A 16289-nucleotide genomic window follows, 5' to 3' on the forward strand; every position below is an offset into this window, starting at 1 on the left:
CGTTCGGAGATGTTTAAAAATGTAAAGTGTAGCCGACGACGTATATCGCGGGCGTCCCGATAAACATCCCCGGGCGGCCGCAGTGCTTTGTTTACGTTCTATGCGCGACTACGTGATGTATTTAGGCTACATGTCCATTGTGGGGCCGGAACGTACAATTTTCACAATATTTTAAAACGACCAGATTATCTATTCAATCTATACGTACTACGTCGGGATATGTTATTTTATAAATATAATATGGGCTCAAAGAGGCCCATTAAAATACCTAGTAATTTCTTTTTATCATTATGTGTACCTATAAGCGGGATTTGGAAGGTGTAGACCCTGTCGGATTTTCTCTGATCAGATCGGGGAAATCCTGAAGAAAGGCCAGGTCAAGAGCACCCTAAACCGGCGAGCGTGTATGAGGAATGTTATGAAAGTGAAAGAAGCGAAAGAGGTATGTCAGGTTCGTAGCAAATGGAAATCCGTGATCGCTGCCTACCCCTCCGGGTAATAAGCGTGATTATATGTATATATGTATGTACGTATGTACGAGTATGTGTACCTATAATGGATATGATCTGTCAGCTATCAACAGTGTGATTTCTGCTTGAAGGAAAGTTGACACTACTGACCGCTGATATTAGATGGTATCAATTATTAGCTATTACACATTGACAATTAGTGATTACTATGTGATTAGACCTCCTGAAGTAAAATGTCTCTTGTGGGGGCGGACGGCCGGCCGGGCGATAAAAATATGTACCTATTAGTTTTGAGCATTTTTAAACTACCTATATTATCAAACAAGAACCAATTCCATTAAGAATGAAAGAGAGAAAGAATATTTTCGTTCGTTACTACGTATATCCTTCACTTATAAAATTTAATAGAAAATGTTCTTGTAAATAGTATTGCCATATTTATCGTTTAAATATAATGGACGCGTTACTTAACAGAAAAACAAACGGGCAGCGCTTGCGTGATTACGGTTAGCGAGAAATAACTGCCTAGGTCCTGGACAAGGTAAGGACTAAGGGCAATTGTCATAGTATAAGGACCAATTCTAAATTAAAACGTTTTTAAGTACCTAGATATTTTCAAATGATACTAGAACTAACAATATAAAACGATAATACAACTAATAGGTAGGTAATTCACTTCATACAATTTAAGGCTCTGTGCTATCCAGGTATGGTTCGTTTTTGCCGATTGATAACATATTTCATAATTTCGTGTCAGATATATAAGCGATCCGTCTGTCATCCGATGTATTTGCATTCACAGTGGAGAGATATTTATGCCAGATGAGAGTAATCACATAATTTTGATTTTTGATGAGTCGTCAAATATTTTTAAGCGACCCGATCCTATATTTATGCGGATACAGACTAACGATGTTTTTGCCGGCCACAAAGCATCACATATAGATGGTCAACCAAATCTTGTCAGTAGAAAAAGGCGCGAAATTCAAATTTTCTATGAGACGATATCCCTTCGCGCCTACATTTTACAAATTTGCCGCCTTTTTTCTACTGACAAGATCTGGTTGACCAAGTATATTTTTACCAAGGTAGTGTCGTCATATACTTATATGCCTCTAATGGAGCATCAGATATTTTTGCACGGCTGCCCACAGTATTTATTTTTGCTGGTGACTGTACACCCAGCTGTAAATTTGCATGGCCATAACTCTTTTACATTGTGTGCATGCAATTTTCAGCAGCAGCTTACTTTACTTGCAGTATATAGAGGTAGGTAGGTATGTGACTGCAAATAGATATAAAAGTAAAAACCAGCCTCGTGTTAGTACCTACCTGTTGCACCTACTGTAGCACCTGGACCTGTAGTACCTGTACTAACTGTAGCAGTAAGTAATACATACCTACTACACAAGTAAACGTTCCATACTTGGTTTATATTTTTAGTTATTGGACCTCATTCCGATATTATACTGATCTGACAGTGTCCAAAGTGACGTTTTTGGTTGAAGAAATGTCACTTTTGATACTGACAGATCAGTGTCATATCGGAATGAGATCGAATAACTAAAACTTGAATTGGCCTGTATCGGTATAGAAAACGGTCATTCTATATTCTAAAAACTAACATAGCTACCCAATTATATAGTTAGGTACGTAGTTGACTGTACAATCAAATGTCGCTTATTAAATACATTCGCGGGATGGAAAGTATTTCGTTTCGTCTAAATGCGACGTAATACCGTAATTACGGCTTCGCGTATATGAAGCAATTTAAAAAGTGAGATTTGCGCAAGAGCTTTAATTAAAGTTGATCAAAGAGCCGACACCGACAGCTAGGGGATGACTGAATCAACTGAATCCAACTACGTATTTAAAATATTACGATTTCACTACATATTTACCGTGGGGCTTAGTCAATTTGTGTAAAAAAAAATGTCCATTAATATTTATTTATTTATATTTAAATTTATTCACGACACTAATCTGTAGTAAAGTTATCATTTAGACTTATTGAGATATTATAATACTGTATGTATATTAAGTACTAGCTGTTGCCCGCGACTTCGTACGCGTGGATTTGTATATTGGTGGTTATATATTCTACATTAGCTTAGAACATTATGCAGCAAGAGATTGCGGTAGGACGGTTAATCATTTCTTAATTATTAATATTATACAACGCATGAGACTTTTCTTTCACAACCTACGAAGTTTCAAGCCCCTAACTGAATAAAATTGTCCTTGATGTAATCCCTCTAAACCCCCTTAGAAGATTTTCATGTCCTCTTTTTAATAAAACCTACTACCTAACTACCTATTTACGAAGTTTCAAGTTCCTAGCTTTAAATAAAATTTGCACCCTAAGACGAACTTTCATCCCCTTTTTAACCCCCTTAGGGGTTGAATTTCCAAAAACGTTGCAATTACTTTTTTTGTAATCGGCTATTATGCCTTTCTAAAAAGTTTCAAAGCATTTGTAATGGATTCAAACTTTCAACCCCTGTTTAACCCTGTTAGGGGATGAATTTTACAAAACGCTGAAATTACTTTTCCTGTATTTTAATAATATCCCGAAATACAAAGATTCAAGTCCCGCGTTCGAAAAAATGTTTGATATCCATACAAACTTTCAACCCTTTTTTGACCACTTTAGGGGATGAATATTCAAAAACGCTGAAATTAGTTTTCTTGTATTTTAATAACATATATTTTTACGAAGTTTCAAGTTCCTCGCTTAAAATAAAATTTGAGCTCCATACAAATTTTCAACCCCTTTTGAACCCTGTTAGGGGATGAATTTTACAAAACGCTGAAATAACTTTTCCTGTCTTCTAATAATATCCCCAAATACAAAGATTCAAGTCCCGCACTCTCAAAAATATTTGATATCCGTACAAATTTTCAATCCCATGTTTTACCACCTTGGGGGATGAATTTTTAAAAACGCTGAAATTAGTTTTCTTGTATCTTAATTTAATACCTTTTTGCAAAGTTTCAAGTTCCTAGCTTAAAATAAAATTTGCACCCTAAGACGAACTTTCATCCCCTTTTTAACCCCCTTAGGGGTTGAATTTCCAAAAACGTTGCAATTACTTTTTTTTGTAATCGGCTATTATGCCTTTCTAAGAAGTTTCAAAGCATTTGTAATGGATTCAAACTTTCAACCCCTGTTTAACCCTGTTAGGGGATGAATTTTACAAAACGCTGAAATTACTTTTCCTGTATTTTAATAATATCCCCAAATACAAAGATTCAAGTCCCGCACTCTCAAAAATATTTGATCTCCGTACAAATTTTCAACCCCTTTTTTACCACCTTGGGGGATGAATTTTTAAAAACGCTGAAATTAGTTTTCTTGTTTTTTAATTTAATACCTTTTTACGAAGTATCAAGGTCCTAGCTTTAAATAAAATTTGCACCCCAGGACAAAGTTTCATCCCCTTTTTTACCCCCTTAGGGGTTGAATTACCTAAAACGTCGCAATTACTTTTTTTTGTCATCGGCTATTATGCCTTTCTAAGAAGTTTCAAAGCATTTGTAATGGATTCAAACTTTCAACCCCTTTTTAACCCTGTTAGGGGATGAATTTTCAAAAACGCTGAAATTACTTTTCTCGTCTTGTAATAATATCCCCATATACAAAGTTTCAAGTCCAACACTCACAAAAATATTTGATCTCCATACAAACTTTCAACCCCTTTTTCACCACCTTGGGGGATGAATTTTCGAAAACGCAGAAATTTGTTTTCTTGTTTTTTAATATAGTACATTTTTACAAAGTTTCAAATTCCTAGCTTAAAATAAAACTTGCACCCCATACAACCTTTCATCCCCTTTTTAACCCCCTTAGGGGTTGAATTTTTCAAAATCGCTTCTTATCACACACACTTTATACATTCAACCTAGTGTGCAAATTTCAACTTTCTAGCTTTTGTAGTTTCGGCTCTGCGTTGATGAATCAGTCAGTCAATTAGTCAGTCAGTCAGTCAGTCAGGACACTTGCATTTATATATATAGATAAAGATGACAGGGGGAAAGGCTAAAGGGAAAACGACTATATTTTTGAAACCATCTAGCTCTAGAAAGAAATCAAGATCCTACAGTAACTAACGGCCCGATTCTAATAACGTCGTTGTTGTTGTTTGAAGGAACATCACTTTTGACACTGACAGATCCGATTCATATCGTGTCTTTTGATTTTTGACGTCGTCAGCAGGGGGTCTACCGCGAAAACCGAAATTCGCAAATTGCGGTGATCTTTCTCTTTTACTCCAATGAAGGCGTAGTTGGAGTGAAAGAGAAAGATGCCCGCAATTTTCGAACTTCGATTTTCGCGGTTATAGCCCAGTTGCTGAATTAAGTGAGGCGTGTGAAGCGCTTAAGTAGGAAACTTTTAACGCCTGTAATTATTAAGGAGCAAAGTTTAAAATAACAAAATTATTTAGAATCCGCCGAAAGGAGTAGGTATAATTTATTTTTCCAATGTATCGTTGAGTACACTATCTGTCTACGTATATGGTAGATGAAAAAGTTATATTATTATAAGTATAGCTAGTTACGGAGCTAAGGATTGCTCTTAGCATGACAGAATTGAAGCGTACATAATACAAAACTCTTATAATCAGCAGTAAAAATTAATACGCAGTGCAGTCTCTCGCATAATAATAGCGAGGAACCTAGTAAGAATATGCCAAATCATTGAGTATATAGGTAAACTATTATTGACAGTGTGTACTATGAATACTAGGCCTGCTAGCTGGTTAATAGTCACTCATTATTTAATAATAGGTAATAACTACCTAATAATATAACTATAACTTATTTATATGCGTATTTGTTTATCGCAGTAAGGCCTAGTTACTCTCAAGGTTGGAATTGGATAGTCAGATAGCAGTTGCTTTCATAAAAAATTGTGCCTACGCCAATTCCAACCGGTCAGTTAAACGATTAGTTGCCAAACAGAACCCAGGCTTCCATAAGCCATAGCAAAAAAAAGCGAGACCATGTAAGGAGTTTTATTTACATAACATTACAAAAAAAAAGTAAAGGTATGTATGAATATGAACATTATGTGTAAATAAGTCTAATCGTCTTCTAATCGTCTAATCTTGATGAAACGGGTGATATAAGTAGGTATTTTGTTTCAAATGTAGTTTAACGAATTTCAAATCGGAGAATTTTTTTTAACATATTCTTAGTTGTTTCATGCACTATAACCATAATAAAATATTACTGTACAATACGATATACCTACATAGTTTTAAATTAAACTCTTTTACAGTACTTACATATGGTGCTACTTTCTCGATCTAGTGCGGGAAATAGCACTTTCCGTGCGTATGTCGAAAGTTTAAAGTGCCTTAAGGGGCCCACTGATCAATCTCTTTACCGCACTTGTATCGTAAATAACTATTAAGGTGCATTGGGGTAAATGCGAAGGCGGGGTTTCTAGTTTAGTAGATATTTGCCAGTTTCGAAATTTACCCCGCCTTCGCATTTAACCCAATGCACTATATGTATAATAAACCGCAATGCAAAAATAAGACAATAATTCATTCACGCGTGTCTATCTGCCGCTATCAGCGCACCCAAACCAGACAGGTGACATTCCGTCCCGTTTACACACACGCGTTGCTGAGATATTGCGCGCTCTTTCGTTCACCGCTCCCCTCTTGCCACCGCGACCCGCGTTCGGCTCCCTCAGTCAGTTCAGTTCGGCGGCAGCGTCTGTGATAGATTGGTGATACGTATTTACATTCAGTAAACAGTGTAATAAACCATAACTTGAGTTTTAGCGCCGTAGGTGAGTTCCATTTATTTAAATATGTTTTTGCCATTAACTGAGTGTTTTTTGCTATGGCATAACCGTGTAACTAAGGGTATTATTTGCTTTCAATAACATTTTGTATTTGCTTTACCTATTCTACTTAATCTCGTTTAAGATATTGCCCTGATTATTGTTCCAGTGTGACAATGGCAAAAGTTGATGGTGATGAAAACGAAAAGAATGCATTTGATGGCCAAGAACATGATATTTTACGTAAAATTTTTGAAAAATGTAAATATGAAAGTATTCATGGTTTGCAGAGACCTTTAGAATTATATAGAGAGAGAGTATTGTATTACACTGATACAACAGAACACGTATTAAATGCCGTATTGAACTCGAAACACGTTAGCTATCGACCTGATTTATTTGATCGAGCTGTTATAAATGATTCATTAAAAACAATGTATTCGCAGCAAGAGTCATTTTCGTTTAACGATATTTACGAGAAAATAAAGGAGAAAGTTAAGGTACCAGACCTAGAGAATTTTTGCCGTGCTATGAAACAATTGGGATATAAACCGATGAATACTAATTATGGTTATATTATAGCTGAAGATCCTAAAGTTACTTACGAAAGATTTCGATATTTAAAAAAGATAACTAAGTTAAGAGCCGCTTCCAAAGCAATTTACTACATAGACGAAAGAATAATAGACTTGAACAAAACTTTTAAAAAGACTTGGCTTGACCATGAAGACGTGACCAAAAATGAAGCATACGTTTTCTTTCATATTGTTTCTAAAAACGGTCTGGAAAAAGGATTATTTTGTAACCAAGCTAACGCGGAAGATTTCAGTAAATGGATTAGTGACATTGTTTTGTCTTCTATGAAAGCTTCAAGTGTCATAATAATGGATAACAGTTCGCTACATGGTAAACCAGTTATTGAACCAATATCTCGGTACCATACTAAGGCCGACATGTTAAACTGGTTACAGCGTAATAACATTCCATGCTCGCCGAGTATGCGTAAAGCCGAATTATATGATCTCATCGCACGATGTCCCGTTAAGGATAAACAGTATCAACTAGATCTGATTTTCCAAGCCCATGGACATGAAGTTCTACGTCTTCCCGAAAACTATCATGACCTGTCTATGACCGAACTATTGTGGGAACATATCCTTTCGAGCTCATTCTCGTTTGAAACTACAAACGTTTTCAACTTGAAGACCAAAGTGTATAACGCCATAACAACCATTCGCCAGGAAAAGTGGTTTCAGTTCGAAACAATTATCAAAGACACCGAGAAGAATATATTCGCCGTTGACGAAGCCATCGAGCAGGCATTGGATGCATATGAAATTGATCCAAAAGATGTTATGTAACTAGGGCGAGATACATACTTGTGTATTTTTTTGTAATAAGTTTCCATAATTGTCAATGTCAAAATAATTAAATACTACAAATAAACGATTTTTCTTATTTCAGTTGTTTGCGATTTTCCTACTTTTCGCACTTGTAGAATAGTTTTATTCCAAAAATTGTCCAATCTTAAAAGTCAAAAGAGAGATGGAAGTTTGTATGGGGAATCAACCGCCGAACTAATTTAGATGAAATCTACGTGTATGTAACCTCGACGTTGCCGACGCTGAAAAAAAAATCTGGCAACTGGAAGTGAGAAACAAAATGTTCATGTAAAGTGATTTTAGGTCAAAAGTTTTTATAAACACTGATGATATGGCTAATATATAATATCATCAGTGTTTATAAAAACTTTTGACCTAACGTCGGGGTTACATACACATACGTAGATTTCATCTAAATTGGTTCTAATTTTAAAACTCATTACGTAGGTAATGAGTTTTAGAATCCGAGACTTATCCACCACAAAATTTTACCCGAGAGTTGACGAATATCACAGCCGTATGTCACAGTCTGAAAATATAGGTACCGTAGAGTTTCCTATCTTCACCTGGGTTTTGACACTTTTCCTAAAAAATCTCAAATTTGAAAGCATTTTAATCCGTTAAGGCGAAAAAACGTTTTTTAGTGTTCCTAACTATCAGTATTCACAATTGAAACTTTGAATTTCATTGGTTAAGTTGGTAAAAAATGGCCTCAAAGGCAATAGGCGATGTTTGGGTATTTTTCCCAATCTTCGCCTACGGCATGCTTTACCGCTAATAATACACTTTTCTGTGACTAACACATGTTAAGTCGTATCTATTTGGAATGTGCTACTATACTATGAACCTTAATTACACCAGACTAGCCATATTTTAAAAAAAGCGGCCAAGTGCGAGTCGGACTCGCCCATGAAGGGTTCCGTATTTAGGCGATTTATGACGTATTAAAAAAAAACTACTTGCTAGATCTCGTTCAAACCAATTTTCGGTGGAAGTTTACATGGTAATGTACATCATATATTTTTTTTAGTTTTATCATTCTCTTATTTTAGAAGTTACAGGGGGGGGGACACACATTTTACCACTTTGGAAGTGTCTCTCGCGCAAACTCTTCAGTTTAGAAAAAAATGATATTAGAAACCTCAATATCATTTTTGAAGACCTATCCATAGATACCCCACACGTATGGGTTTGATGAAAAAAAAATTTTTGAGTTTCAGTTCGAAGTATGGGGAACCCCAAAAATTTATTGTTTTTTTCTATTTTTGTGTGAAAATCTTAATGCGGTTCACAGAATACATCTACTTACCAAGTTTCAACAGTATAGTTCTTATAGTTTCGGAGAAAAGTGGCTGTGACATACGGACGGACAGACAGACAGACATGACGAATCTATAAGGGTTCCGTTTTTTGCCATTTGGCTACGGAACCCTAAAAACGGTGTAGTAGGCGAAGTTTGGTAACAGTCTGAAGTTGGTTTCATACATTTTCTATAACGAAGCTAGGGCTGCCAAAAATTAACCAACATGCCAAATAAAGGGGAGTAATGGTTTATAAGTAAAAAAATTATAATTTTTAACAAAAATATTTAATATTTAAACCTGGCTCGCTGAGCAACTTCTGTTGCTGACTGTACAAAAATATTTAAATTTGGAAACAAGTAATGCCATCCACCACCAATAGGGTATTTGACTACTAGTCAAATCAGTTTCTTTTTTCGAACTGTCAAAACGATTTTGCTACTATGGGGTTTATTATGTAACATTAGCATGTGACGTCACAATCAAGTTACCTATTGTTTATAGTTTTATACCGGTTTTAAAATATAAATTATGTCTAAAAAATAACTGCTGTCTACGTTTCTCTATTAACCTTATGATGCTTTATTTCATGCATGGTGTAAAATAATTTATATGAAATACTTACAGTCAAATACCCTATTAATGTGGTAAAACAAATTTGACAACCCTAGGGGTAGGCGAAATTTGGCAACAAGATGGACGCAAAGTACCTTCACCAATGTTTTATCCAATTGTGACTTCTAAACGTAAGCTAGCCATTAAATAATAGTTTCATATGAAAAAGAAATAGTTATATTATATAATCATGTAAAGAGTTTAACATTACCTGGTCTGTATCACTGTTAAAAACCGAAGTTCAAACACTGGCTTAAAAAAACGTGTGGTCGGCGTCGCGAAAAAACCTCACTGAACGTAAACTGTGTGAAGTTAGCCGCAGATTGTTCGAAGAATGTTGACACCCGTAAAAAATACTTTGTATTTAGTAGTTTTATGTAAGGCTTACATTAGAAACATTTTGTTAATGGCAACTTTTGTCAAAGTAGGCGAAAATAGGGAGCCCAGGCAAAGATACGAAACTCTACGGTACCTAAGCTATATTTTAATGAAATGAAATTTGACTCTGCATATTGTAACTAAAAGAAAAAACAGTAGAATCCAACGTTTGGCACATCATTCAATAGGTATTTAAAAACAATTAAGGTTATTTCAAGAGTTTTTTGATTACGTGAACACTTTTAAGAATAATCGCTTCGAAAGTCGCCCTCTAACTTTTTTGATCCGGGTGTACAAAAAATCTAAACAAAAATCAAGAGATATAACTTATAAAAATACTTCCCACGAAAAAGAAAACTTCTTATTTTTGTTAGAAGGACGTAAGTGCCCAGAAGATACGCCCTTTTGCTTGTATGGCTTTCATATCATATGAAGGTACAGAACATGGTATAATAATAGGTATACTCCGCCTGGTACTCTCTTCCGAGATTCGCGAATGACCTAACTGTCACATGCCTACGTCATCATGCTGTTTACAGGTTCTCAAACTTTAAAATGTGGGAGAATTTTAACCAACGGTTAAAATTATTTTAACGGCATTAATTTTAAGTTATTCATGTAGAAACATAGTAAAATAAAACAAATCTATACTGCACTTTTCACTCCTACTCTTACAGTTCCGAATAGAGCAGCCAACCATTTTCGTAACAAAACATTAATTACCAAGCTTACGACGTGAAAAGTTTGGAAAACACTGCGACTGCTGACACTGAGCGAGAAGGAAATAACAATTAACACGCGTTCGACAAGGATGACGGTCAGGGACAAAATGGCGGATTGTCAAATGTGACAGCGCTATCCTGTGTTGCCAGTAGTGTAAACAGAATTACCCGAACGAATAATTAAAAATGACGTGTTATTGTAAAATTTAAGATAAAATACATATAAATGAAAATTATAAAGAAATATTTTAACTTATTAACCATACCCATCCATGTAACATGTTATGTTGAAATAAAGTGGCAATGTTATTGTGACGTAGGCAAGTGACACTCTGGGAAGAGAAGACCATGGTACAGAACATTCTATTACGCGTAGCCCGAACATAAATCGAAGGATACTGTAACGTCTACCTACTGTCATTTAATTTTCTATGCAATTTAATCATTAATAAGATAAAATTCATAACAAAATCATGCTTGACATCCAATTTACAGACTTCATAATTTCCTTTAGTAGGTAGGTACTAGCTGTAAACAAAGTTACCGCGCAGTCCCGAGAAATGACATTGCAGATTTTATTTCACCACTTACGGTGTGCAGGCGTGCGCTGCGTCCTACATCCATGCTATTAAAGAGTAATAAACTTTGTTATGCCTCATAATATGCGAAAAGTCTAGTTAGGTAACTTTAAGTCATTAGTTACGAAGCAAGCTCTGTATTTGCAATAAGAAGTTTATTTTGACTTCGGTTAGAAGCGGTGGTTATTTGACTTTTTTTAAATACCGATGCTTAGCTTAGGATAGTCAAGGCAAATATTAAATCTCTGAAACGTAAAACTGCTAAGCTGTAATATTTATGAAGGCAAACAAGAAAATCAACCTGTATATTAATGTACAAAACTAGAGATTCTGTTTTATTTATTTCCATATTTACTTATGATGTACAGTCAGCAGCAGAAGTTGCTAAGCGGGCGAGGTGTTCAAAATTACATTGACACGCTCTTATTCTCTTAACAATAAACTCGCGTCAAGATCATTTTGAACACCTCGCCCGCTTACCAACTTCTGCTGCTGGCTGTACCTAGGTAGCTAAGTACCTACCTAAGTAACCAAGTTTATGTATTTTAATGTAACCTAATAAGTATGATCACAAAAAGAGCTACGGATCTGTAAATATCTATCGACTAAACAAAGTGTTCTATTGACAATCATAAGGCAAAGTTTATGTGCCATGGAGTTAGGGTTGCCAGATGGTCGGGATTCGGCGGGATTCTCCCGATTTTTAGCATGTGTTCCCGATTCCCGACGAAGTGAAAATTGTCCCGAAAAACAGCTTCACGTTATAAAACAATCATTTCAAGTTCCGAACTGTCGTCGAGCGAGCAAACGACCCGCGTCGAGCCCGTCAGCGCGCGCGCGGGGCGCGCGTGGCAAGATTGGGCAGAGCAGCTGACGCAGTGCCAATAATGTAAAATATCGTTGTTTTTAATACAATTAATTTAATTTGATAGGTTTTTTTCCCGACTTAAGGCCCAAAATCCCGAAAAATTTATATTTTTTCCCGATAATAGCGGCTTTCGATCTGGCAACCCTACATGGAATGGGAGTCATGCGATAGTTTCATTCGCAGTGGGGTCACGCGACTCGCCAGACTCACTGAGTACAACTAAACTACCCGCCATTTGTCACCTGCAGCCTGCACCTGAATAACTTTAATCATAAATACCTTTATATCAGAACAAAGCCAGTGACTATGGTGTGCCTTAATAACTGGCCGGCTTTAGCTGGTCCACACAACAAGACAGCTTTAACAATCCACCCTCTTTTGTTACGTATATATCTCATTACGTTATTGCTCTCCCTATCTCACTCTATTCTATATTCTATAGCTTAAAACTCGGAGGCTTAAAACGATAACTTAACCGGGTCATCATCATCGTAGACGCTAAAACAGTACATTAACTTGCCCGAAACGGTAAATTTTTCTTTTAATTTAAAAAGCAGTACAAAGATATGATTTAGATTTGTTTTTATATTTCAGTTTGCCTATAATGAAGAAATTCCCACACTATTCTAACAGCTATAAGCAGAACATTTGCGAGCATATTAGAGAAAAGAGTACTTATACTAAAGGAGACAAAATTGGAAGAAATCATAATGTTAATATTTTATACACTATAGGTTAAAGTAAAATCTGATTGCAAACATTCGGAGAGACATTTATAATCCCTTTATCCAATAAGCCTCGAAGCGTATTTCGAACAAAAGAGTGAGCAGTTAAATCCCAAGGTAAAAACACGTTCTCGACGATGGCGCTAAGCCACGTAATTTTCATGTAGGTAGGTACATTGACATAAATATCTAGGGACTGGCTTTACGGGCAATAATAATGAGGCATGACAGGGGCCAGTACAGCGGTGTGAAATCGCTACAACGCGATTGGTAGATGAGTTCGCATCACGCGCGCGACTTGTTGACGAGTTCGCATTACGCGCGCTATTGGTCGCAACTAGTTGCGTTCGACTGCACGATTGGCTGGAATTCGTGAGTAGCACCGCTGAACTTGTACCATTTTTAGTGCCCCATTAGCCCGTCCTTAGATATTATACGTCAATGGGTAGGTACCTATAAGTAGCTATTTTAAGTTGTCAATTTTTGCCAAAGCTTCGAATGCTTTAAGCCGAGCTTGGACTGCCGACTTCGGCCACTTTTTAGGGTTCCGTAGCCAAATGGCAAAAAACGGAACCCTTATAGATTCGTCATGTCTGTCTGTCTGTCCGTCTGTCTGTCCGTCTGTCTGTCCGTCTGTCTGTCCGTCCGTATGTCACAGCCACTTTTCTCCGAAACTATAAGAACTATACTGTTGAAACTTGGTAAGTAGATGTATTCTGTGAACCGCATTAAGATTTTCACACAAAAATAGAAAAAAAACAATTAATTTTTGGGGTTCCCCATACTTCGAACTGAAACTCAAAATTTTTTTTTTCATCAAACCCATACGTGTGGGGTATCTATGGATAGGTCTTCAAAAATGATATTGAGGTTCCTAATATCATTTTTTTCTAAACTGAATAGTTTGCGCGAGAGACACTTCCAAAGTGGTAAAATGTGTGTCCCCCCCCCCCCCCTAACTTCTAAAATAAGAGAATGATAAAACTAAAAAAAATATATGATGTACATTACCATGTAAACTTCCACCGAAAATTGGTTTGAACGAGATCTAGCAGGTAGTTTTTTTTTAATACGTCATAAATCGCCTAAATACGGAACCCTTCATGGGCGAGTCCGACTCGCACTTGGCCGCTTTTTTTTGAACTGTCAAAACGATTTTCTAATCTAATACCTTTAAACGAGCAATTCTTGTATGGAATTTATATGAAAACGTGTGTAGTGACGTCACGGTCAACTCACCTACTTTTTAGGGTTCCGTAGCCAAATGGCAAAAAACGGAACCCTTATAGATTCGTCATGTCTGTCTGTCTGTCCGTCTGTCTGTCCGTCTGTCTGTCCGTCCGTATGTCACAGCCACTTTTCTCCGAAACTATAAGAACTATACTGTTGAAACTTGGTAAGTAGATGTATTCTGTGAACCGCATTAAGATTTTCACACAAAAATATAAAAAAACAATAAATTTTTGGGGTTCCCCATACTTCGAACTGAAACTCAAAATTTTTTTTTTCATCAAACCCATACGTGTGGGGTATCTATGGATAGGTCTTCAAAAATGATATTGAGGTTTCTAATATCATTTTTTTCTAAACTGAATAGTTTGCGCGAGAGACACTTCCAAAGTGGTAAAATGTGTGTCCCCCCCCCTGTAACTTCTAAAATAAGAGAATGATAAAACTAAAAAAAATATATGATGTACATTACCATGTAAACTTCCACCGAAAATTGGTTTGAACGAGATCTAGCAAGTAGTTTTTTTTTAATACGTCATAAATCGCCTAAATACGGAACCCTTCATGGGCGAGTCCGACTCGCACTTGGCCGCTTTTTAAGTATACCAAGAAATAAGATATTGTTAAGCGCATGTAGGTATATGATATACCTACATGCGCGTATATACTATATACGTGGTCGCGAATATACCGGTGGAGATTCATCTGGTGCTTCTTTCAGACCAATATCATTATTTACCTATCAAGCCGTGACCGTGACTCCCCCTGTATAGAATAACTTGTGTGTCATTCCTATTTTGGTAACATTAGCTTTTGAGGACTAGGAATCATTTTACACGGATAGAATAACATATGGACATAATGGATTTCGCATTTATAACGTAAGTAAGAATATTTGGTTATAATTATGATAAGATACGATAACTTTAACAATATTCTAAAAATATGTTATTATACCTATATTAAAAAGAAATCACCGACATTAGTATTCAAACTTTCCTAATAATACTTTACGCGAAATTTCTCGGCGCTAACCATTTCATATAAAGAGGTTGTTCAACAGAAAAAGTTGGCAAATTTGTCTCGCCCGGGGCACACATTATCTCCGCTCGTATTACATTATAAATGGGTGTGATTTAGCAAAAGCTTTCGTTGCTAGCAGAGAACACCTTTGTTAACTTTAACCATATAGGGCCATTACAAGCTAATTAATTACGATTTTTCAGTTTTGTCTACCTTTTACACATTTTAAAGTTAGAACACCCATCCTGAAACTTGCAGTGTTTTGTTTAATTTTATTTTACTCGATGCCTGTCCTACCAAAACGTCTGAAACTTTAACACAGATGGCAGTGCATAATTATTTTCCATCGTATTTTCACGGAAACGTGTCTTTGCTATTTCAGTCAGTCTCGGCGCAGAATAAGACAAAAAATACTGACGTTGACTGCAATGGAGTATACGATGGTGAACAATTACTTATGCACTACATATTCTGTAAGTTGGTTAATATTTGAATGTAATAATAATAAAAAAATTAAGCAGCTTTATTATAATGTACCTTGACCAAAGATGCTACGAAAGTTGCTGTTTTCAGTTTCACACTAAGTCTCATATGTAATTATATTCAGTAAGAAAGGGGCTTAAATAACATAATTATGAAATATAAACTAACTTATTAAAATAAACTAAAACTACAAATAAATTAAAATTAATACTAAAATACAAAAAAAACGTACCTATAAAATAAAATAAAAAACCTAATCATAAGAAGAATACCCCATCCATCAAAGTCTCATTATGATCGCTTTGATTCGAATAAATATAAACAATGAACTAGATTATATAGTTCTCACAAACTAGCCTAGTCTAACCATGTGTGTATTAATCTATTAATGCGACTTTTTTCGGGTTCTGTCGGTAAGAACCATTAAGTTTGGGTTTCTGCAGGCAAAAGCAGATTTATTGTATTCATTTTTCTCCAGGAACGTGCAAATCTCTCTGCGCTTAGCGAAACCCCTGCAGTCGTTCCGTTGCAGTTCTGGAGGTTAGGTTAAAGCAAGCTTTAACAGTTGAATCTCCAAGTTTTAGCAATTTGTATAACTCTCGTTTCAGGTAAGAATGGAAGTTTAGTTATAAATATGTAGGACTCAAGATATTTATGATACCTAATCAATTCATATTCCCATATATAGGTATTACATAAAACTAACTTAAAGAACTA

The 16289-nt window shown here is 35.9% G+C and overlaps 1 protein-coding gene across 1 annotated transcript; it reads left to right on the plus strand.

The window, feature by feature from the left end:
• The first annotated feature begins 6440 nt into the window (after nucleotides 1-6440).
• On the plus strand, nucleotides 6441-7680 carry LOC134662121 (uncharacterized). Its single transcript, XM_063518392.1, has one exon. It carries the CDS (start codon nucleotides 6444-6446, stop codon nucleotides 7626-7628), a length of 1185 nt encoding a protein of 394 aa, XP_063374462.1. The 5' UTR covers nucleotides 6441-6443; the 3' UTR covers nucleotides 7629-7680.
• The last annotated feature ends 8609 nt before the right edge of the window (nucleotides 7681-16289 follow it).

This window comes from Cydia amplana, chromosome 2, assembly GCF_948474715.1.
Source record: "Cydia amplana chromosome 2, ilCydAmpl1.1, whole genome shotgun sequence".
In the NCBI taxonomy this organism is placed as follows: Eukaryota; Metazoa; Arthropoda; class Insecta; order Lepidoptera; family Tortricidae; genus Cydia; species Cydia amplana.

Coding starts and splice junctions, on each gene's coding strand:
- LOC134662121 (XM_063518392.1), top strand. CDS start 6,444: ATGGCAAAAGTTGATGGTGATGAAAACGAAAAGAATGCATTTGATGGC.